The sequence below is a fragment of the Crocodylus porosus genome, unplaced genomic scaffold, assembly GCF_001723895.1.
Source record: "Crocodylus porosus isolate Cpor-Errol unplaced genomic scaffold, CroPor_comp1, whole genome shotgun sequence".
Taxonomy (NCBI): Eukaryota; Metazoa; Chordata; order Crocodylia; family Crocodylidae; genus Crocodylus; species Crocodylus porosus.
In genome coordinates, this window is record NW_017728951.1 from 55864944 (window position 1) to 55890151 (window position 25208).

Here is a 25208-nt window from a genome sequence, read left to right on the forward strand (position 1 = left end):
TCCAATTCATCTGCCACTTAACACTGGTTCACACTGGTATGATCTACTGATTCAGTGGGGATCAAGGGGGTTAATCCTTCATTTATTTCAGTGTGAGAGAAGTATCAGGTTTCAGAAGAAAAGTGTGTTATTCAATAACTTATAGCATACCATTTTAAAGGCAATTTTTATCCATTAAATCCATGTGATGCTTCTTAGAGTTAGGCTGCTATTGTAAAAATATTTGCTTAAATAATTCTGAAGATACATACTGACAGGTACAATACATGCTATTAAAGAAAGTAGTTCTTGAACATTGGATCAAGATCTCATCAGTCCTCCTTAGGTGAGACCTGAAATTGCCCAGAGCACAAACAGTGCCTGATTGAGGACTGCAGACTCTGGCCTAGGAAGAACAAGCTTTTGAAGTTTCTTTTAGAAGACCATGTCCCTTATATTAAAGAGCAAAGCCCTGACTCCAGTGGGAGTTCTGCATCTATATGCCTTTGAGGGTAATGACTCAAAAGATAGTTGAATGGATACTGGCAATTTACAGCTAGTTTTGAGTCTTATCTACAGACAACATTTCTTAAACCAGTAAACACCATGCAATTATACTTGTATGCCCTAAAAACAGCAAAAAAGTCTATGTAAAGAAAGGAAACTAGCACACATCCTGGACTGTGACCCAGAATGCATAATTTCTATCTGCAACAAAAGGCTTTGATGTAGAAGTCCCTGAAAAGACATGTACACACCAACCCACGCTCAGACACTGTTCATCTATGCTTCTTACAAAAGCAGGTCTATGAAATTGGGTCATTCTCTAGGGCAATTTCAGAATCCCAGCTGTCAGATGACCCTCAGTTTCAGGTAGCTGAAGCTGGAATGCCAAATGATTAAAGGACAAAAATAAGCTGTTATTTTCTTGTTACCTATTTTTATTTCAGGCTGGAATAAGAATAATTTTAAGGGAAGAAAGGTCTTCTGTCTCCTGGAATATTTTAGACTTGAGACTAAGAGAAATACAAATTGGAAGAAAACATAATTATGAAGTACTGTAGGTAAAGCTGAGGATACTGAAATAGCCTAAAAGATCCTAGATGATACCACATTTCAATCCAGTTGTATAACATGTTTCCATAAAACATATGCCTTTGGTCCTTTTATGCTGGATTTGTTCAAGATAGGCTGTTTACATATTCCTTTTGCACACCATCATTAAACTTCTGAAGGCTGAAAAAGCCATAGAACCATTAAGAAAAGCAATGATAATGTACAGTGCTCAAAAATTGAAAGTGCCTATTAACAACAACAGAGGATCCTGCTTTCCATATACAGAAACATCCATCTGATTGCCAAAGACAACAGAGACGGGTAAGACACCTATATATAACTTAGACCAGGGTGGAAAAGACAAAAGTTATTACTTCTTATTGGTATACATATTCCTGCAAAGAGATCATTTTTAACTTAAATGTCTTCTCATCTGTGAAATATCCAGGCTCCTAATAATCCTAAACAAGAGGTTTCTAGAAAATAACATTAGTGTTACTTAAAATTAAATGATGATAACATAACAGAAGGCTCCATTCTAAAAGAATGGAACAATAACTAAAAAGAAATGCATATATTGCACTTTTATATGCTCATAACATCTGTCTTCCCATGAATGTTGTGCTATGTAAACAATGCAAAAGTTATACTTAAATGATTATAAGAGACATCATAAAAAATAATAACTATCCATATATAGTTATCCTCCTCCCCATTTATATTTTTCCTATAGGTGAAGCATACAAAGTAGATATTCATTTGCATTGTGATAGAAAAATATATATTATAATTGAATAACTTCAACTTTTATGCTTAGTAATCCTGTTTTTCTGAGGTCAAAAGTGAATATCATTAAAACCTAAACCCAGAACCTGCTCTCAGTTATACCAGTATGAAAAACAGAAGACCTCATTCAAGGCCATGGAAATACTCTGGCTATATACCCTTGTAACTGAGAACAGAACCCAAATTACAGAGGTTGCCTAAAGATAGCATATCTACTTCAAAACAAAACAAAACACCAAAGTGATAAAGCAATTAATTCCTTATAACAATAATTTGATGGCTCACTTTTGTAACCCCACCCCAGAAACATCTCCCCGTCTCAGGTTTTTATGCTTCCTGGTTCTCAGGTGAGTGTGTGTTTCTCATTCCACATGTTTAACCTGCATCCATATCAGTTGGAGAAGACAGACAGTCCATTGATAATAAATGGCTCTAAGCAGTTTCTAACAGTTTTTCAGTAAATCAAATCTGGTGCTTATGCTACTGAACAAGCCAGCTCTAACTAAGGATAACTACACTTAAGTGAGACAGGTTGGGAATGACAATGTTTTTTGCTTCAGGCAACATATACAGATGGCCAAATTGTGCCACACATTATAACACTGAACTCTCTGATTAACCCCATATATTTCAACAGACTTGTGCAGTAAAGTTATTACCTAGTATGAATGGTGGCAAAATGTGACATTAAATAAGGAAATGACCCAAATAATAGGGTATTTTGAAACATGTTTCTGACAGATTTTGTTTAATGATGGCAATTCATCTCACTCCTTAAAACATCCATTGCCATCATGGAAGAACCATATGCAGGTTTCCCTTGATTTACGCTGCACATGCATTCCTGGAGAATGGCGCATAAATTGAATTCACGTAAAGTGAACCCACTTTACAATGCAACAAATAGGGATAGGTTCCCGTGGTGGGGAGGGAGGGAGGGAGGGAGTGAGGCTGGTACTAAGGAAGGGGCAGGGGAGGGGTGCCGCTGCCAGGGCTGTACAAGGCAGAAAAGCAGAGGGAACAGAGCGGCACTTACCCCAGCCCCAGCTGCAGCAGCCCTGGGAGTGGCCAGCGCCCGCTGCCTGCAGTCGCTGAGCTGCACTGTGCTCTGCCTGTCCCCACTCGCCTCTGATCCTGGGCTGTGCCATGCACTAGTGCAGGCAGTTGGTGCCAGCTGCTCCCAGGGCTGCTGCAGCTGGGGCTGGGGTGAATGCTGCACCCTGTGCCACTCAGGGCTCTACTTGTCCTCACTCACCCCAGCCTGTGCTGGAGCAGCCCTAGGAGTAGCCAACACCAGCTGCCTGCACCATGGCATAGCACAGCCCAGGCGCTGGGGTGAGCCCAGGCATGGGTGGACAGGTGAAGCACAGTGCAGCCCAGCGGCCGCAGGCAGCTGGCACTGGCTGCTCCTGGGGCCACTGCAGCTGGGGCTGGGGTGAGTGGGGCCATGGCCCTTTCCCCTCCACCCACAGACTTACCTGGTTGGGCGGGGGGGCATCTATTCTGATCACATAAGAGTAAATTTACCTCACGTATAATGAATTATGGGTCTATATATGCTCATTACATAAGAGCGAATTCGCATATAAAGAACCTGCATAAATTGAGGGAAACCTGTAGATTTATGTACACAAGTCACAATACATATACACATAAATACAACCACACTCGTATGCGTGTATGACCCTATGGGATTTATGGCATTTCTGTTAGGCATTATGGCTCCCAACTCTAGAAAAAAAATATTGAAAAGGGAATTACAAACTTTCAATTCTATACTGCCTGCCTTCTTTTAGTTTTAAAGGCATTAATTGCACTGCACAAACTTTGAAAGAAATACTAAACTCTATTTTTCTGCATACATACAATGCTTCAGAGAAAAGGATCAGGGGAAGGGAATGGTGTACATGCACAGGAGGACTATTTGATGTCATGCATACAAGGAAATAACCTTACCCAGCAAATTCACCACCTTGGGCCTGTGCCTGGCCTGCAATGGCATCCATGATGGCATCCTGGGAATACATGCTGATTGGGGTATTATACTGGGCATGAATTATAGTAGCTTTGCCACCTGGGCCTTTCACCTCAATAGGTTTGTGTGTAGATAGGGCAGAGTCCTTCAAGACATTGGGGTTGAAGCGTTCCACATACTCCGTGCTAGGGTTATATGAGAGTAAATTTTGGAAAGGGAAGAGAGAGAAGGGGAAGAAAAGACAAAGGGGTGAAAATAGGTGAAAGATATAACAACAGCAGAGGAATGTGCATGTGCTCATGACATCTCATCCCAAAAGCTTGAATACAGACCAAAAGAGAGACAGAACACATATTTTGTAATGTAATTAAAAGGGGCCTTTTAAACTTCTAGAAAGTTTTAATGTAGATGCCTATTTCTCCTATTTAGAGGGTTATAATATTTCTACATGGTTAATTAATCACGGTGATATTTACTCATAAACATTTTTAATCTTCCAACACTTCACAAATAATAAATAATTAATCCTTACAAAACCTTTGTTCAGGAACTGTGAAGGTTACCAAAAAATGTTACCACATCTTGAAGCTAGATTCTGTATTTCCTAAATAATAGTTAAGGTGGCAATTACAAACGATGCATCATGGGATAGTTGCACTTTATAATGACCTCCATTGTGGGTAAAGTTTTTCAGTAGAGAAACTGCCGGCACAGGTCAAGTGATACATCCAAAGCCACAATCTGTCCAGTATCAGAGCCTGTTATGGAACTCAGAGGTCCAGGCTCTCTCATACATACATTTGATGTATAATGATATACCTCTTATGATTTATTTAAATTTTCTTAAGTTACTGTTTTATACTCAAATCTTCATTTAACTAACTGCTTCTACCTAGCCCATGGGAGACCTGCGCAAAACACTAGTACAATATCCTTATCTGTCCCCTCAGACCTGCCAAAAAACCAGGGGCATGCCTGAGTGCTGCAGACACATTTGTTGAAATTCAGAATGTCCAGTCATAGAAAAAACAGGTTGTGTGAAGGAGTCATTGTAGTTCAACCAAAACTAGAAAAGCAAAGAACTTCTTGACAAAAAAAAAGAAATGATGAATGTTTTGCATTTTGAAAAGAAAATAGGTATGTTTTAATTTTTCAAAAATGAAAGAAGAGTTGGGTGCTCCTGACTGCCCTAGCTAACCTTATGGTTAGAAGCATTCCAGGCTTCAAACAGAGTCCAAAACTCTGGGAGTCCGCATCTCAATTTTGCCACCCGAGGGTCCAGGACTGTTAGGTTCTCTGCTGTGAAGAGAGCAGCTTAAAAAATTCCCATCTCAAACTTTGTCCCATTTTGTCAAGATTTCCCCATATCCTCCTGCCGAGTTAGGAGCTTAGCCCCCAAGAATGTCTCCTAGAATCATGGTCTCCCAAGCTTACAGACTGCTGACTCCATGACAGAGAGCCCGATACCTACACTCCTCAACACCAAAAGAGTCCATGTGGAAAGGCTGTCTTAGAATCATGGGCTCTGAAAACAGAAGGTAAACTATTCATAAGGTAAGCAAGAAGGAAACCAGAATAAGTTTCTGATGTCTGCTGAAACTAAATTTGTTTCAGCAGAAGTTCACCAAACTCCAAACATTTCTGCAATAAATTTTGATTTCTACAAACCAAGATTTTTCAGTGAAAAATGGTTACATCAGAACACTCCTCCTGACAAGATTACTGTTAAAAGAGTGGAAACTGTTCCAGCTGATTAGGTAACAACAGGCACATCTACATGTGTGCTTTAATTCACATTATCCTATTTTAATGCACATTAAAGTGTCACTCAAAGTGCTATTTAGCTAATACACATTAAAATAGTTTAATACACATTGTCACTTAAAAACCATGGGCATTTTTACACATACAAGCACTGCAGAGCTGGGCACTTCAAAAAGTGCCCAGCACTGTGACGCTTGCAGTTGTATAAGCAGCAAAATGCAAGTCAGCACTGAGAAAATGGCAGCGATGCACTTTGGAACTAAAACGCATAGAAGTTGCTTTAGTTGAAAAGCACACTGCCACCATTTTCTGCACGCTGATGTGCATTTTGCTGCACATAGCACAGCACAGTTCATATCAGCTCACATGTGGAGCAGACTCGCTTAATCGAATCTGCTCTGAAGGGGTGGATCTCTGGTGCATCATGGGACAAAAGTATGTGAATAAATGACCTGTGCTCTTGAGTTAATGCACATTAAGACAGTTTAGTGTGTATTTTCCTAGTACCTCGTAATGGAAGTACTAGAATTAATGCTCATTAACTAAAGCATATTAATGCATGTATAGATGCGGCCACTAATAACAAGTCCTGCCTTCTAGGAGTCACCATCTTCAGAGATCCAAAGGGTGGTGGACACAGTTTGTTCCCATGGATTCAACATGCACCCCAACCCTCAGACAAGGGGAAATAAAAAAGCCAGGAAAAAAATCTCTTCCTACAAATCGTACAGACTCTTATCAGCTAATTGACTAGAAAGTTCCCTGGATATCAGACCTGATCTGCTCTCCCAGGCAGTGGATTCCATTTACTTTGCTTTAAAACAGTCTTTTGTTCAGTGAGATGCCTTAGGCAGGAAGGATAATAGGAGAGAGAATTGTGTAGTATGTCAAAATATTTTAAAAGAACATTAACAGCAGCATGCAGAAGGAAGAAACACATGCCATGTTGCAATCAGAGCTGTGTAATACATGCATAGACATTTTGAGGGGGGAAAGGATGCATTATGTATTCACCATAAATGAAAAAGCATAATTATATGCATGTTTTCACTACTCTAAATGTGTGTTCATTAACACACAATTAACCTAATAAAACTACTTTTGCTAACAGCTTTATATGGAGCAATTCATGAAGAGAAAGAGAGAGAAGTTGCATGTTGTGCCCAATTTTGTTTTTGTTTTTAACACACTTATACTTTGTTATAGTAATGTCTTCTTTTACCCTTGTAATGCATTAAGCCATGAGACAACAGTTTGGAATCTGTAGATTGTTGAGATTAAGAATTCTCCTTTCTCCTATCAAAGAACTTCCATATCTAAGAACCAGGAGTGACTGTGTAGGGTCATCAATTTATCTTTAGTTAACCAAACATGCCATATTTTGGAAAATGTCTAAAAATGCAGACCAGAGCAATTGACTTAAAAAACCCCAGTTCTTACACTTTGCAAAAAGGCTTGAGGTCTCAAGGATGACTACAATCCCATAAACACAAGTGATTTTTGGTTTTGGAATTGTGGAACTGAAACAATTTTACCAATCTTTTAGAAAAACGGGGCTCCATCCTACTGTTCTAATTAAGCCAAAACTTTCATTGAAATCAACAGGTACTTTTATATAAAGAATCATAAATGCCATGGACTATAAACTACTGAGTTTCCATTACAACATCTGATGAGGACAGGGTAATGCCACTATGAGATGCCTTGTTTAAGGTGGAGATCCACAGCCAACAGAAGGAAAGGACTAAAAGCTAAGAGCTGTGGTTCTGCATTAGATACTGCTGACAGGACATTCAGCAGGTGGGCAGATTTGTGTAACTTATATTCCCAGATGACAAAAAAACTGTTTGTAAACAGAGGAAGTGATAAACAAAGTACAGCATAAAAGAGGCCACCACATGTGACTCATGGTACTTCAACACCAAAACTCCATCCCCAATGGACAAACGCACTGCTCGGTTCAGTGGAAGCAATAAGCACCTGAACCCACTTACTCCAAGGACTGAGTGTGGTCACCAAAGAAAGACAAATCCATGTAAGCTATCCCTATTTTGCTCACTCAAGAAATATCATTTTCATTTAAACTACTCTTGCTACATCCACCAACTATGTTACCAATTTAAACTGGTTCAATTTAGAGTTTAAGTTTCCAACATTTATGGATCTCCAAGATGTTGAATGGTCATGGGCACTTTCTGGAACTCCGAAGTGTTGAATGGTAATGGGCAATTTCCATGGCAGAAGGATAAAGTAAAAATATACAAAGACTCTTCTGTTTAGTTTTTTAAATTTAGGGTCAAAGATGACTAATAACTTTTAAGTCAAATCATCAGGTTTGTACTAAACTTCCCGTGAATTCAAATACTTCTTAGATCTTTTAAAAAATAATACTGAAGTCAAGGGGAATTTTGATGGAACAAGATTTCAAGATTAGTTTCCAGCCTGAGAGTAAAGAAACGCATGCAATTATATTAAGAAAAAAAGCCTGTGATTGAGGTCCACAAAATCCAGAAGACATCAAGATTACCCAAGAATTAAGAAGAATGGTACATTTAAAGCAGGAGCCTTAAAAGATCTGAAAAGAGTTTGCGATAGTTAAACAAGCTCAGATCTAAGCTGTATTTGCACTGTTAGGACATCAACACAGAACACCAAACACGAAGCAGAATTTCAGGGATATTCTTAGAATAGGACCCCACTGGATACAGTAGCAATGTACAATACTCATCACACCAATGAGATATTTTTTAAAAGCTCTCTATCTACTAGCAGGCGAAGCAGAAAACAAGGGCTCATGCTACCCCAAAGAAAACAACTTTTCATACAGATAGTATAGCACGTCCACACTATTTGATACTAACTTGGCAGCTGTGTTGGCTATGACCTAGGGGAAGAGAAAGAGAACAAACAACACGAAGGGAAAAAATAGAGAACAACAATTTTAGACTGTAAAGAGCAGAACATATTTGCCAGGGCTTAATACCGCTTTTTTTTTCAAACCGTCTACAAATAGGAATAGAAAGCTACTATTACCCTGAAAAATTGCAATGTGATCAAGAGAGGAAAAAATGTAGGGATTAGAGTGTATCCACAGAGATTTAATAAGGTACCAAACATTTTGGCTGACCCTTGACATGCTTTTCTTACTGTGCATCACTGGAAGTATGGTTTTTGGAGGCTATGGAAGCAAGGAAGTAGAGCTTTCTACAGGCTGTACGCTTATCTGAAAATAGTTTTGAGTGGCAGTCTCCTAGACTCTAAATATTCAAGAATACGATGCCATTCCCATTAGCCCAAACACAATAGTGCCAACTGTAAGCATGATCTGCAAGCATTTTGTTTGCTGGAGAATATGCAAGGACAAGATCAAGAGATGTTTTTTAAAAGATGTACAGAGAAGGGGAAAACCTCCCAATGAAACATCTATGATCTCATCTAAACTTTTTACTTGGGTGTTTGTCAACTGACTTAAATACAGTACAATCATTCTTCAGTTATACCACTTAAAGTGAAAAGCAAATCAGACCTATATGCATTAATTCTGTACCATGTGTTCTTTTGAGGTCAGTTACAAGAAATATTCTCTCACATGTAGCATACAATACAGGAGGAAACTAGGTGTAGCACCTGCTTCATTGCATTAACCATAACTGATTGTAGCTTACCTAGCAGTTCCCAAATATCATGATACTTGGGAACAAAACTTGGGTCTCAGGCAGACAGAACTTGGAAGCACTGCAGAAACAACACACCTTGATTGCCTTTCATTTTCAAGTGACCCTTTCTCCTGCAAACATAGACTGTGTGAACCTAAGTGTCCAGAGGTCTCTCTCAAAGCTTTCCAAACCCATCTTTTCTCATCTGATGGTGAATAGGAGATTATGTTCCTGACCTACGAAGAGCGAACAACATTCCACACAGGAACAGTCATCAGCAGTATTTTTAATTAGGCTATGTTTGATAGAATGGGATATCACCCCCTTTCCCAGTTGCTTCTGCAGTGTTTGGAGTGTTCAGATTTCCCATGTGGCACAGCAAAGCAGCATGACCACTGGGACAAACCTAAAACTGCTCTGATGTCTGTAGTTCTTTGAACTGACTTCTTTAATGTGGGGCTATTCTGCAGCTTGCTTATCCAAATTTAATTTGAATTATCAAAAAACACTGCATGGAGCCACAGCTGTGGTATAGGGCTCTTGTACTGTTGCATTGCTCTGCCAGAACAGTTGTAAACTGCATTTGTTTCACTTTATGTTCCTGAGATTCTCAGGTTTGCGAATATTCTGACAACGTTGTACACTGTCCATTAAACCAAATATATTTGTCTGTTACAGGAACCAGTAGAGATATATTAGGAAAAAGTTGTAGCCTGTAAGCAGATCAGTGATTCTATATCCATTTTAGGTATGCGTTGGACAGCTGGGCAGTTGCTTACAGTGAAACATGGTGTAATAGTATCATTTTCTGAAGTAGGTGCTGGTGGCTGCTCTGAATTCTCCGTTAGTGAAATATGAAGAGCCTATATAGAAAAACTGCTAATTTAATTGCTGGAAAATATATTGTGCACAATCTTGTGAGACGAGTTCAACAGCCACAATCATCAGTAGGAATTTTTCAGATCTAAACAGATTATCAAAGCTCCCTAAAGCATCAGTGAAGCTTGGCCTCCCTTATATGCTGGGCTGACATGATATAAATCCTTTCCACCTCATCCCCAGATGTCATTTTAGTTTATTTCTAAATACAGATCTGCACTGCAATGCTCAACTTGCTCACTCAAAGATGTCACTTAGTAATGAGCTGGTAACTCTATGCTCTTGGCACACAAACTCATATGGATAGGCATTTACTGCTCTGACCTACAACGTGCAGGATAGTGTATGCTGAAATAAGAAAGAACTATATGTGACAGTCTGTGTCTCGGGTCCCTGGAAGACATTGTACTTAGGACGCAATTAACCCTTTTTATCACACATTCAGGGAATTAATGAAACAACAAAATAAGAAACCAGCCAAAAAATGTTCCACAAAATATGGGGAGCATTTTTGTGGTTGGTTTCCATCCAGCTGTAAATTGAAAGTATGGCAGGGTAGCTCTGCCTCGTAGTCTATATGTTTGGTTCTGGTTGACAGCCATGGGCGGCACTGCATAGGGCTGTATTCTATAAGGTTGTACCTACAGCTTTTAGTGTGATGAAGCAGGGAGCTCATCAGCTGGGCCAGTGTGCCAGGTTACAGTGAGCTTGTCTTGCCCTATAGCTGCCACAGGGCTCATCCTGAGGGAGCTGTGGGGCAAGGTAAACATCATGGGGCAAATCAAGCACCCTGCTGGTTCATGGTGAGCCACAGGGCTCACCAGAACCTGGCACTTGAGCATGCCTTACTCTATAGCTCCTTCAAGAGCTGGGAGACACCCAGCACCATGCTGGGTGTCACTGAACTGCAGTGCTCACTTTGAAAAGGAACTGGAATGTGCCTTGATCTATTGTGCTGAGGAGTAATGGGGCTAGGCAGCCAGCCATCTGGGTTTGTTGGTGCCCAGCTGGGCTGACAGGCACAGGGGAGGGTTAAACTGGCTGGCGAGGGGAGCCCTTGTGCTATTGTGGACAGGTATCTTACTGTTCCCAAGGGGGTTGCAAGGTTTCTGTTACAATAATGATGCAATTGGCAGAGCAGTAAATGCCAACAATCGTACGTTCTGCCACACAAGTGTGGCATGGCAGGATGCACAGCTGTTGGGACTAGGGATAAGATCCCATAGTGCCTTTACTATAACATGGCGGGGGACCTTATTCTCAGTCTTTATTTATGTTACCTTCAGGTGGGCTTTTATCGATGAAGATATGCTGTAGTAATGGGCATAGGGCATCTCCTGCCATTTTCTTTATCAAATATCTATGTGGCCCTACAATCAGGCCTTAATACCAGACGGGCATAAGAACAAGAGACTGGAAACTCTACAGGTGGGAAGGGAATCATCTCAATGAACCTTTGTTACATTTCATCAGAAAGGTCAATCTTCTCAATGCTCCCCAGGTGTCCCCTCTAACATACCACTGGATCCTGTTTAAAAATTCCAAAGGATAAATTAAAAACTTGCAACACTGACATATAAAATGTACCTTGAGATGCACCTGCCTGCCTACCTAGGTTATAATTTAGCTACCACCACCTAAGCACCTGGGAGCTCATGGATTCAAAGCTTTTCTGAATCACATTCTTACTCGGTACAGTTCCCTGTCATGCTACTTAATATTAGTGCGCAAGACAACCCAGTTCAGAGATGCCCTGTACAGCCAGTTTTGCTTTTTCAAACAGCTTCTTATAAATGCTTAAGCAAATTCAGAGAAAAAGAAACTCATGGATAATATATGGTCCAAAGACAGCTAGTTTTCCTATAAGTTTTAGGTTACCATCCCCAGGGCACTGACAGGAAAGACTACCACTCCCTGAGTAACAGTGAAAATTAAAGGGCCCTTAACACTAAAGTCTCACAATATGTCAGCTTTACAGAGACATTGTTTCAAATAACTTTGGGCTTTGTGTACTGTTATTAAAACAGCTTTTTCTTTCCCATTAATTCCTTACTGAACAACACTATAAAGCCTGCATTTTGAACACTGGTTTAAGTCCTTTTAATGGGTTATAAGTGTGAATTTTATTTCCCTATTTGTTCATTTATACTTAAAAATTGGGGACAGATTGACAATACCTTATTTAGATATTATAGCTCTTCATACAAGAGCACCCAGCAGCCATATTCAAATCCAGAGAAAAATCTCAAGAGAGGATATTAAGATACATGACTCATTTCTGCATTGGAGAGTTTTCTATTGTGACTTGGTGGTTTACTGTCAATATACATGTCTACAGCAATAAGAATCTTAAATTTTTTGTGAGTGCATATATGAACATATGAGTGAACAGGATGCATGGAAAGGCAGTGGTATGAAGTGGGGCTGAAGCTGGCTCTGCGTCTATTATTTGTTTGCTCTCCCATGCCACCTCCCACACACCCATTCAATCGATCAAAAATATGTATGCGGTCCTGCTGCCACAAGTACTAAAAACCACGGAGAGACTCTAATAGTCCTTCAATGCACAGTAACAGCAACACTGTAGTGTGTAATTTGTGTCATAATAAATATCAGAAATACTCAGGCATTTGATCTACCTAAAACATAATCATTGGGATGTACAAGGATATTAGGAGTAGAAAAGGGCAGAGGTGCTGAAACATGCTCCTGAAAAGCTGTATGTTCTAAACTAAGCCCAAAAATGATGTTTTCCTCTGAAATATGTAAATGCAAATGTAACCTAGTTTTGTTTTTGTCAAAATTGGCTGAGGTTTTTTAAAAGCCCCCAAATGGAGACAGACTAGAATATTCTTTGTGAAACATTTTCTGCAAAAACCTTTTGATGGAAAAAATTTCTGCCAGCTGTAGTGAGCACTCTGGAAAGTACAATGCACAAACTGGGAGCCTTTTGAAAGGTCAGCAAATAGCCAAGCACTACTGGATATATAGGGAGATGGAGAACTTGACTCTGATTTCACTTCAGTTTTGTGGCAGTGTAATTCCAAAGAAGTAACGAGCAATATTCCTGATCAACACTAGCATGAGACTTAGGCATTGTTTCATGCGGTTTCGCTAGACAGGCTGGCTATCCTACCTGCTGTATGAAGGCTGCTTTATCTACTTATATCCATCTGAACACTGTCCTCACCTTTTGGGAAGGGGAGCTGGCAAAAGGGAATCTTTGCTATAATCCTTTTAGGAAGAGGAAAAAATGTAATTTTGGAGTTTTGTTTGAATTTAGCTCTTTTATGACTGTGTAGAAGGGGTCTTGAACTTAAAATGCTGGGGCCATTTGACCTTGCCTTACAGTAATTACGCCAATGGAAATGATGCATATGGGGCCCATGTATGTCTAGGAAGATATCCCACTGCCAGGACTTCCCACTACTTCTCTGTTTCCAAATTTTTAGACCTGTTGGGAGACTGGTGGGCCAGATGGCATGGCTCTGGTCTAGGGGCTGAGTAGCCCTGTTTTGAACTATGAATAGTTTAAAACTTCACACCTTTTGCTAACTGCCTTAACTTTCCCAAGTGTCTGAAAAGCCCTCAGCTTTGAAAATTCATTTGTTTTTCTTAAAGTACAATGAGTAACTTCATTGCAGATAAAGACAGCATTACAGTAACCCAGTTACTGAGAGCTGCTTCCATCATAAACAGAAGGAGAAGAGATAGAAAGTACCTGTTGTTGAACCCAAACACATTGGGAGAGTATTTTAGTCACAGTGTTCCTCCTCATGCCAGGGTAGCCAATGACAACCCATATTGCAATTAAGATACCAAGGACCAAGAGTTATCATGAAATAGAACTATATCTGTCTTTTTTGGAGGTGAGAGAATGTTAAATGATTTTTCAGGATATCATTAATGATGATTACAAGATAAATACACAATGAAGTAGCTGTGGTTATGCTTCACTCTTCAGCTAATTACTTATGGAAACACTTAACATATTACTACATTACATACCCTCTTGGAAGTCCACCTTCTGAAGCCCTTCGTTTGAGGTTTAATTTATGCATCTCAGCCATTTCCTTTAGTGTCTCTGCTGAGTAAAGGCCAATAGGGTTGTTATACTGCCTTGCAGGGCTCAGCTCGTGTTTAGAACCACAGCCATCAGTGAACACAGGGCTTTGTTTTGAACTTAGATTACTCTTTGGAGGTGAAATGTCAGGTGTCACTGATTGAGAAGACATGGAAGTTCTAACTGCAGTAGTCTTTAAGAAGGAATAACTATTTGAATAGCTGATTTCTTGCTTGCTGAGGTAGCCTGAAAGTGTTTCATCGGTTGCTAAAATAGTATTCAAAGGCCCAGTGGCTGTGTTAGTTAGAAGACTGAACGTTGTTCTGCTGTCATTGATTTCCGAAGCAGGGTCCTGTAGTAGCGAACATGCAGGTGAAGAAAAGGAAAAAAGAAAATAGCAATCATAGAACACATGCAAAAATAATATATCTATTGCTTTTGACACATTCATACAATTAGTGGCCTTCATAGCAAGCCTTTCAATGAAGGAGAATATATAGTTTGTCTCCCAATAAGACAGAGCTACACACTCAGGCATTCATAATTTTTTTAGTTAAAATGTACACGTTATATTGACTAATAGCAGAAGCTCTTCAGATATTAAATAGCCATAATTTGAAAATAGGGCTATAGCTTCTATTCATTCTATGGATAATTAAGAAAACATTTGAATGTTTTGAAGTCAGTCCCAAATAAGGCAACGATATAAAATTACAAAACTCTATATTATTACTTTAGACATGTAAGGTTTAATGTTGCGCAGATCATGCCATTCAATTTTTTATGTATTGCCTTCAAGTTATTGAAGTCCATATGCTGCAATGCTTTCACAGACTCCAGTTCATGCTAATTAGGCCATGCAACAAGGTTAGCAAGTAAGGTAGAAAAACTTAAGAGAATGTATAAATCAATAGAAATAGCTCCTCTTTTATGCTTGTGCATAATTTCCACTTGTATGTATGGAAGTTATACATTCACAAAGCGCAAAGCATGTCACTATGCCCTAGGCATGTGATCGAACACTTGTGATTCAGAAAATACTCCTAGCTAAAACACTATGGCATGTTATTTTGGTAGGGATCATTGGAAGCACACCCAATAATAAATACATGTGCAAGACCTCATGCTGGTCCTTCATATTGGGCACACATGGTATCTTTCAAAAACACTCTGGAAAACAGGAAATTATGCCTTTTGTTAAATATGATTTCAATACTTTTTTTTTTACTAATGCAACTTTGTACATAATAAATACACTTACTGCTAAAAATAAAAAACACAGTTTGACATTTTCAGCAACACATGACAGATAATATCTTGTTAGGAGAACTGAACATAAACTGGGAAAAGATGTCTCACTACATTATCCTATTTTTAAGTACTTTCATTCAAAACTTTCAAGCTAGTGCTTGCTAGAACCTATATTGTTGCCTGTGCCCCTTCAATGCAAATTTACCGTTATGGAACTCCACCTAAGTCAACGGGTGATAGGTGCACTTGACACTTCTGATATCTCCTGCATCTCCATCAAGCCTTCCTGATCACAGAGAAAAACTTGAAAATGGAAAATAGAAAGATGCTTTATTTTATAGATCTCATCATTTGGAGGTCTGACTGCCAATTTCTGAATGTATGAAATTGACAACGCTGGAATCGTCTTACATAGGACAGGCCAAAGTCCTGCTTTGACTATTGAGAGGATGTTAAATTTCATATTTAGTCAAAATAAGCTCCTAGACAAAGAGGCAACACATGTTTACAGAAGTTTATGGATTATTTTAGTACATATGTAACTATGTTTAGTACATATGTCACTTTGCAATTTATCCCAGAAGCCTGAGCCCAGAGTTATAACTTGCCTCTGATGTAGGGTGGTAGAGGGAGCATTTTTCCCCACCCCACCCCTAAACACATAGCAGCTGTAATTAATAGCAAAATGCTTGGAAATGCAAGACTTCCAATCAGCATTTCTGCCAGTCCTCAAAATTTGATTAGGTGCATCTAAGATGCCCTATAACCCCCAATTTTGCCATAGTAAAAGTCACTATTTCTGGACTAACTTCCACTATCTCTCCATACAGTTGAAAGATCAAAGGCTAAATCTTTCCAAGGTATAGGAGACCCAGTTCAGTAGGCACCCCTAGGAAATTCTGCCTTATACCAAATTCTGCTGGATTGCAGGGCTACAGTTAGACATCACAATGATTCTTATGAGGTTGCCAATGACGAAAGACCTGAGCAGAATTTGGCCTTCAAAGGCACATCCAGACAAGTGCGCACATACCTCTTACAGTGTCTCAAATGCTGCAAGAGGCATGTGAGGGAACAAAAAAACATTTCCTGCACTGCAAATTTGCAGTGCGGGGGCAAAATTAGATAGCTGAATATCTAAGGGTCAAAATATACCCAGGGGGAAAAAAGTGGGGCAGGCCACAGTCCCGGACTGTGCCCTGAGGCAACCAGAGGTTCAGTCCTCCAGAAAGAAGCCTCCAGAGCATTTCTATGGCTGGCCCTTGCCTCAGTGCTGCAACACAGTGCGTGCCCATGCAGGGCAAGCAATGGTGCAGGCTCCAGGGACCTGGACCAGCTTTGTGGCAGGTAAGTAGGGTGCAGAGAGGGGCTGGAGGATGGGGGAGGTGACCATGGGGAGGGGGGTCCAAATGGTCCCAGCCCCCTGTTGGTTCCCTCAACTCCCCTTTCATTCCCCCCCCGTCTCCTGCTCACTCTCCTACCTGGCCCCAGCCCCCTGCACTCACCAGCAGTAGCAGCAGCTGTTGGGGCTGCCTGGGGCCTTATGGCACAGCCCCCTTGCGCAGGGGGCGGCAGGGTTCAGCCCCAGCTGCCTGGCACCCATACTGCAGCATTGCATGGGTGCAGCTCAGCTTGGCAGGGTACCCTGCACTGTCTCGCAACTCTGGGCTGCTTGGGCTGAGCGGTGCCAAGCCCTGGGTGACAACTGCAGCACCACTGAACTGCCAGACAGTGCATGGCACCCTGCTATACTGGGCAACACCCAGTCTATGTAGCAACTGCAGCACAGGTGCCAGGTGGCCAGGGCTTAGCCCCACTGTGCCCCTCTGCTCCCCGCTGCATGGTGGGGGAGCTGTGCTATGAGGCCCCAAGTGGCCCCAAGTGTTGCTGCTGCTGCTGGTAAGCTGCTGGCAGTTCAGGAGGCTGGAGCTGGGTGGGGGAGCAATGACGAGTGGGAGAGCAATCAGGAGGCTGGAGCTGATGTATAGAATCCCTGAATTGTCTCCAGCCTCCTGATTGCTCCCCATTTTGTCTCCATCCTTCTGATCATTCTGTTCATCTCCAGCCTCTGGAGATGAGCTGGAGACATTCTCCTGCTCATCTCCAGCCTCCAAAGACTGCAGACAAGCAGGGGAATGAGCAGGAGGCTGAAGACAAGCAGGGGAATGATCAGGGGCTGGAGATGACTGCAGGTCTAGGGCTGGGGGGCACGGGGCTGGGACCCTGTAGGCAGGGCAGTCCGTGCGCTGTATGGGGACTGTGCCCTGTGGGGGGAAGGGGAACCACCCCTCCTAAGCAGCTCCTCCCACACAGTCCCCCCACACCCACAGTCCTCCCACGCACTTTTCCACCTCCCTCCACACCCACCCACATCCCCACATCACACACCAACCATGTAATAAGGAAACCAAAAGCAAACATTAAAACGTAAAGATATTTAGGATTCATTTTAATACGATGAGAGAGGGACTGGTAGGCTTCCAAACTGCTTTAACAGTGTAAATATAGCAAGCATGATGGATTGTGTGGCACATGAACATGTAGAGGTGGCAGCAATGTACAGTGTAAAAGTGGACCAGTCTGGTGTCCTCCAGCCAGCTCAGGTGGTAGAGCAGGGAGCTCTGTGAGACTAGGCAAGGTGCCAGCCCCATGAAAAACTTTGGTGGGCTGGAGGACATAGGGAGGGTAGGGACCCCCACTGAACAGAACCTGATCAACAAAGGCAAGGGTGTCAGGAGGTAGGGCAGATTTCACCTTTTGGACCAGACAGCAGGTCGCACGTGTCTTCAGTAGACTCATGTGCTGAGCACAGCAGAATCCACCCACTCCTGCCAATCATAGTTCAGGAGGTCTCTCATATGGGGGACACCAGCCAAAATCAACCTTTGTCACAAATGGGCCATCTCTGCCATCAGGACCTCCAGCTGGGGGTTTCAGAGTAGGGGCTCAACGAGCAGGTCAGCACCCTGGGTGACTGTTGCGGGGGACCTTCAAGTGAAGACCAGCCTCCAGGCCCAGAGGAGGTCCTGGTAGAACTCTGGCAGCCCTTGCAGACCCTGTAGGGAGAAGCCCCACAGGCTGAGGAGCTGCCAGTAGTGGTGGAGGAGGGCATACCCCAGGTGGCCCCATGTTGCATGGCTACTGACACCGTATAGCAGTCACTGAAGGGCCTGAATGTCAGGACCTGGCTGCACAGGCAAACCAAGCCCTGGCTGCCCTCCCACAAGGGGAGGCTCAGGACATCCGCAGCAACCCAATGCTGTCCTGGCCAGAAAAACTCCAGTGCCCATTTTTGGAGCCCTGCCAGACATCAGGGGGCACAGGCAGGGTGTGTAAGGGGTGCTAGAGCATGGACAGGACCAGTTGGTTCAGCACCACCACTCTCCCATGCAGGGAGAGACACCTCAGGTGCCCTGTCCATGCCCAGAGCCTCTCCACCACCCTTGCCTCCAGCTGGTGCCAGTTCTCTGGAGGGGAGGGGTCTGTGAGGGACAGGTAGACTGCCAAGTAGAGCAGCGACCCCACACTCCAGCAGATCCCATGGAGCATGGGTGGGAGTGAGCCCACCTGCCACCAGTCATTCACTGTCAGGCCAAAGCTCTTGACCCAGTTGACCTGTGCAGAGGAGGCTGCTGAGTACAATGCCTGGCAGGCCTCCATCTGCACCAGGTCACCTGAGTCCTGGACCATGAGGAGTATGTCATCAGCATACACTGACAGGACCAGCCACACCACCAGCTCCTGGAGCATCAACCTCACCATCCGCTTCCATGGGAGAATGAGGAAGGGCTCCAGGGCCAAGGTGTACAGCTGGTCTGACAGCAGGCAGCCTTGATGCAGCCCTCTCCTAAATGGGATGGGCTTCATCAGGGTCCAGTTGAGCTTGACCAAATGCTCCGAGGAGGTGTACAGCACCTAGAGAGCCTGCACGAAGTGGGGCCTGAAGCCAAAGGCCCACAGCATGCCTGTGAGGTACCCGTGATCCACTCTGACAAATACTTTCTCCTGGTCCAGGGTCAGAAGACATAAAATGAATATCTTTCCAGTGTACAGGACACATTATACTTGGTGACTGAGGTCAATGCCATTACAAAAGGAGGTCAGTTTAACAGTGGAGAAGAGCCTCAGTGAAAGTAACTAATATTTCATTTTCATCAACAGTAGATAGTGTTATCGAAGCAGTAAATTGTAATCTTGGAGGCATGTTCACACATGCAAGCATGTGTGCTTGCAGCAGCTCAAATAGAAGCAGTGCAAATTTGAGCCAGGACTTTTTGCCTCAGTGCACATGCCCAGACATGCACTTTGGTGTGGGGCAAATTGTGCAACTTGGGGCAAAATAACCCTGGCTGGCTCTTCCTGGATCTGTAGCCAGGGGGAGCTAAAACCCAGAACCACCACCTGTCCTGGCCCCAGCAATATAAAAACCTGCCCTGGCCAGCAACTCAGGGCTATGTACCGTCAGAAGCTTTTGGGAGGAAGTTGGCCATGCCCTTTCCTGTCCCAGGCTACTGCTGTTGCTGCAAGCTTGGTCTTGAGAGCTTCTGCAGAGAAGATGGCCAGGCCAGAGCTTCTAGGGGTAAGTTGGCCACAACCCTTCCTGCCTTGGGCTCCTGCTGCTGCTGTTGCTTCCCCTCTCCCCATGGGGGGGGTCCTTTTCTGCACACAGCTGCTCCCCCCTCAGGGCAGGGCCCACTGCACTGCAATGCACCCCAGCTTCTATACCCCTGTTCCAGCCTGTTGCTCAGCCCACTGCCAAGCTGCAGTCGGGACAGCCTGGAGAGGGAGCCTGCACTGCCTGTGGGCCCGCCCCCACCATCAGTGCCAGAGCCTAAAGATGTCTTGCATGCCCCAGCTGCTTTGGCAGGCCATCCCCCTGCCTTCACCTCCACTTTCATCTAAAGCACACCCTGAGTGGCTGACCTGGATGGCTGCTACCACTGCTGCTGCTGTTGCGGCTACTCCCTCTCAGGAGATTCCCTGCTGCACCAACTTGCACCACCTAACACCACACCTGCACTGGATTACTCCCTAATTGACAGATTGTTCCTGCACTCCCCCACAGCTGCCTCACTGCATCTGATCCTGGTTTGTTTTCCTCCCTAATACTCTGTTACGGAGTACCTGTCTGGAGGCCTGAGGGGCTCCTGGACTGATCTTCAACAAACAAAGCCCCTCCACCACTCCAGCCAGCTTTTATATCTGCCTCAGCAGCTGCCAAATGTGTTTTCTTGCTCTTATATGGTAAGTCCTGTGGTCCACTCCCCCTGCCCTGGTGTTCGTTATGTGGCTGAGTAAGCCAGATTGAGTCACCCTAGCCCTTCGTTTGTTCCCCCTCCTCCACATTCCCCTTTCTATGCCTGTGGTCTGTGCTGATGGACATGATCTATCCCAATCAGATGTACACGGTGCCCGGACATTCCATCTTTGACAACCTGTACCTGGTTCAGGACCTTCTGGAGCTAGGGTGCCGAGAGGGCCTGTCTTTTATGTCTTCTTGTCCAGGATATTTGCTATATCGTCTATTAAATTACATAAGGATTATGTTTAAATCAGCAGTAAACCAACATAATCTGGCTATATTAGTTATGCTTAATTTTGAACAAACACTTTTGAAGGCAGGGATTCAACTAAATCATATATTAAGCTTCAATCTGAGAGAGGCATTTGGAAATATAAAATAATGGAAAAAAGACTCTCTTGTCAGTAAAAAACACAGTAAGAAATTTTAACTGTTACTTATAGAAAACTGGGCCTGGAGATGTAGATAATGTTGACTATGATTTGCAGACTACTGATTTTTAATTCTTTGCCAGGTTTTTTCTGAAGTGTATCAATATGATGTGCTTTAGTCATCACGTTTTTGACCTCAAAATTCTACAAAAAACAGTCACTAAGCACTAATTCAGAGGAGACCTGGCCCAATTCAGTGGCCGAATCTGAATCAAAATCAGAGGACCCTCTGATCTGAATCAAATTGGAAACCTCCAAATCGATTTGGACATAGACAGCTTTAAATGTTTTTTCTACATACCTCAAGGTACCAGGTAGCTCATGAATGCTGAGATGCTGGGGCAGATGAAGAGTCCCACAGGAGTGCAGGAAGCTCCGCAGTGCACTTGGCAGCAAACTTGGAAATGGACCAGAAACACTTCTGGTCCTTTGCTGGGGAGCACACAGGGGGGCCCCTGCACCCCCCAGCTCAGTGACTGGTGCCTCCTGGGTCTGAAGGAGGGCACCCAGGGTTCCTCCATGGCTGATCACTGAGCTGGGGTGGAGTACAGGGCCCCCCACAAGCTCCCTGGTGGACTCCATCCATCCCACCATCACAGTGTTTATGAACCGCACCTGGTAACTTGAAGTATGTAGAAAAAACATTTAAAGCTGTGTCTATGACCAAATCACTGATTCTCTGAATGAACATTGAATCTTCAGATTCAGATTAGGCTGAATCAAATTGGGGACAGTGATTCAAATCGGCAAGTCAAATCACTGTCCCCAATTAAGGCTGAACTAAGCAGTCTATTGTAGGCATCCAAATACCACTAAACAAATGAAAAACAGGATTTTCTTCTAAAAATATTTTAAAGAATTAACAAATACCAAAATCTTTTCCCAGAGAAAGTCACCTGTTATGCAGAGCAGGTTTACATCCTGCAAAAATCAAGGCAAAATGGATACAATAACTGTAAAAGGAACCAACAGGAGTTGATGCAGTTAGATTTACAGGTTAATTTGAAAAACATTTGAGGTCAATGTATATTCAATGAAAGGTTCCTTTCTTCCCTCCTGACATAAGCAAGCTGGTATTAGCATGAGCTGCAAAGACTACAAACAATAGATCCTTTTATCAATAAAATGCATCTGGATAACGTTTGGCAACACAGCAGATGAAATAAAAATATAAAGAAGGTTATAGGAAAGGGAATATTGAGGAAGCAGGGAGACAAAATAAAGCTAGTGAGGATACCAGCCTTGAGGACTCTGAAGAAGTTTTAATTCTATTTCTTAACCATTTTCCAGCTGAAGTAAAATGGAATGTGTGTTTCTAACTGCACACTAGAATACTGGATATATTGATTCTTCTTAGTTATTCACTATTAGAATAGAAAAGCCATAACTATATTCTTCAGTTTACACTGGAAGCTATTTTTAACTTAAGGTTGCTATTCTATAGAGGTGCGTCTGGGAAAGTTAAGGAAAGGGAGTTCTAGCAGCAGTGTAATTTCAATCTTCTACTGATCAGGTCACTTTGTTTTTTCTGTTCCATGATTAATAAACTATCTGCTGTTTTGGTTTATTCCTAGGAGGATATTTTAGAGTAAATTATTGTTCTATTTGTTTCAGTCTAGTGGCAAGAACAGAGCAATGCAGAAGAAATTTATTGTACTTGTGAAATCTGAAGGTCAGGTTTCTAGTAATGAGCAGCGATGTGACTCCTAGCATTATATCAAAAGAAGTAATAAGTAGCCAAACAGTGACTAACACTCCTCTGTTCCCCATCTCCCTCCCATTCCACTTCATCAATTCATCTCTAGCTGGAAATGTGAGCTAATATTTTAATCCATACAAGCCAGATGCTACCCTTCAGCCAACCAGAAGAGCAGGCTCTGACACTCCCTCAGACCCAGGAGGCACCAGTCACTGAGCTGGGGGGGTGCAGGGGCCCCCCTGTGTGCTCCCCAGGAGACCCAGAAGTGGACCAGAAGTGTTTCTGGGCATTGGGCTTCCTCCCTAGAGAAAGATACTGTCACCTTGCAGAGATTCCTTCCTCTATAGAGAAGTCAGAAAGCTGATTCTAATTTCCTAGTGTAACACCAAGACACCTGTGAGTGCATGAGTTTAAAAATGGTGAGTGCAGAAGAGAACACAGAATGTTTGGGGATGGAAGGAGGTTATAGAGAATTCATTTAGCACATTCTTTTTTTCTCAGCAATATTTTTCTTACTCCTCTAAGAATGAGATGTTTGGCCAAATTCTCTACTTCCATGAAATAAAGTGAACCTGAATACAGCTGTTCTCAGCCTGAAGGATGCCTACTGCATCAGCATTAATCTGCCTCAATTTCTTCCAGGGTTGTAAATCCCCATGTAGTGTCAAGGTACCATAGAGAAGGATATTTTGTTAATGTAGTGTTAAGCTGTACTGCTTATATTGGGAATATGAACCTCAATTCTGAATGCATATTCTCAACTTGGACCTTCTTATGCAATACTTCAGTATAGTTATTACACGGTTTCTTTTATACTGCTATCTAAACTATTTCAACATTTTTTCATAAATATTAATTAACTGAGACTCATAACTCTCACCTGTGAAGAATCTTTGATCACTTGTTAACAGATAGGCAAACTGAGGTATAGGGGAGTTAAATAAACTTCCCCCAAATCATACAACAAGCATTCTTTAGAAGGGCCAGGAATAAAATCCAGTTCTCCTGTTCCATATGTTACTGTGCAATACCAACTTGCCTCCAATTATATGATTGTAGGTCATTTTGTACATATAAATTTTAAGGATTATCTAGTTTATGAGCACAATCAGGTCCCAGTTGTGACCTCTGAGCACTACTTTAATAAAATAGTACCATTTACAATTTATATTGCTGTCTTTGAGAGAGTACAGAATGTGATGATGTATTACACACCTAGACATAATGCTTGTACCAGTGATTCTCAACCAGCATATATAAAGCCTCCACCCTCTATTCTTCCTACTCCATTTTGAATGACTTCTACCTACAAATGCGTTCAAACTTGGATATGTCTCTCTGTTCTTTCATATACCTCACACCTAGAGCATGCAACTTGCCTAAGATCAGTACTGTTTCAAGTTGCACCCTATTGTTTGAGGAAAATGTGAAAACCTGGTCAAAACTTTTTTATATGAGAGATCAGCCATGAGACTCCTGATGGAAAAAAGTCACAGAAATTGCATCTATTTCAGACATTCCTCCCAACCTGAAACAGGCTGAAATTGTACTTATAAATTCTTAATCTAAAATTTAATCAGCTGCTGGCAGGAACTGAATAGAAACACAAGCTTGCAAACCAGTAGCAATTGCATTTGGATTGGTAACAATATTCAACAGAAAGAATGAATAATACTAATTACCGATCTTGCGTAAGTAGGCATATTTCCCTGGACTGCCCTAACCCTACTTAAACCTTGTGTGGGGAAGATCACTATTCCAGGTGACAGTATACCAGGTGAAAGGACAACTCTGTATTGATTGTTTTGTAACATAGCCTCTTGCAGTCTAAGAGCTGAAATGTAATCAAACTCTTCATACAGGCCATTGTAATAGCCAACTGACTCTAACACTACCAACCTGGACTGGAATTAGTGACCTAAAAGGAAAAAACTCTGACTTTCAATCTCATTGACAGTCCTGTAAACCAGCCATTCCAGCCAGCCAATAGCAACAGTGCTACTGTTATCTGAAAATAGTTTAAAAACCATGACAAGCAAACAAAACTATTTTAAAAATGCATTTTCTGAAGCATGCCTTACCTCACATATGTGAAACTACAGTTTACATCAGTTAGCTTGCTTTTTTATATTTGAGATCTCTGAGTTTCAAAGCAATAATAATTTATTGTATTTCCTTCCCAAAATGCACTCAAAGAGGACTTAGTTCAGTTACTGAACTTGGACAGAAACCACACCTAAACTGATTCTTAGCTCCTGCAAACCTTCTATTTGTCAAGCAGATGCCCTAGCTGAACAAAGAGCTTAGACATCTCTTAGGGCTTTTGCTAACCTCTAGTTGAGGCTGGGAAGGACTTTTCCCCTTTTA

The 25208-nt window shown here is 42.3% G+C and overlaps 1 protein-coding gene across 14 annotated transcripts in view; it reads right to left on the minus strand.

The window, feature by feature from the left end:
* Nucleotides 1-25208, minus strand: part of LDB3 (LIM domain binding 3) — a 185491-nt gene that overhangs the window by 71897 nt on the left and 88386 nt on the right. For 9 of the 14 annotated variants that reach the window (XM_019555863.1, XM_019555859.1, XM_019555855.1 and 6 more), the window contains exon 5: nt 14104-14510. In XM_019555863.1, coding sequence (XP_019411408.1) covers nt 14104-14510 — 407 coding nt within the window. Of the gene's footprint in view, nt 1-3777; nt 3982-8421; nt 8445-14103; nt 14511-25208 lie in introns of all 14 variants that reach the window. The other 5 variants (XM_019555865.1, XM_019555864.1, XM_019555861.1 and 2 more) reach the window with 1 other exon arrangement.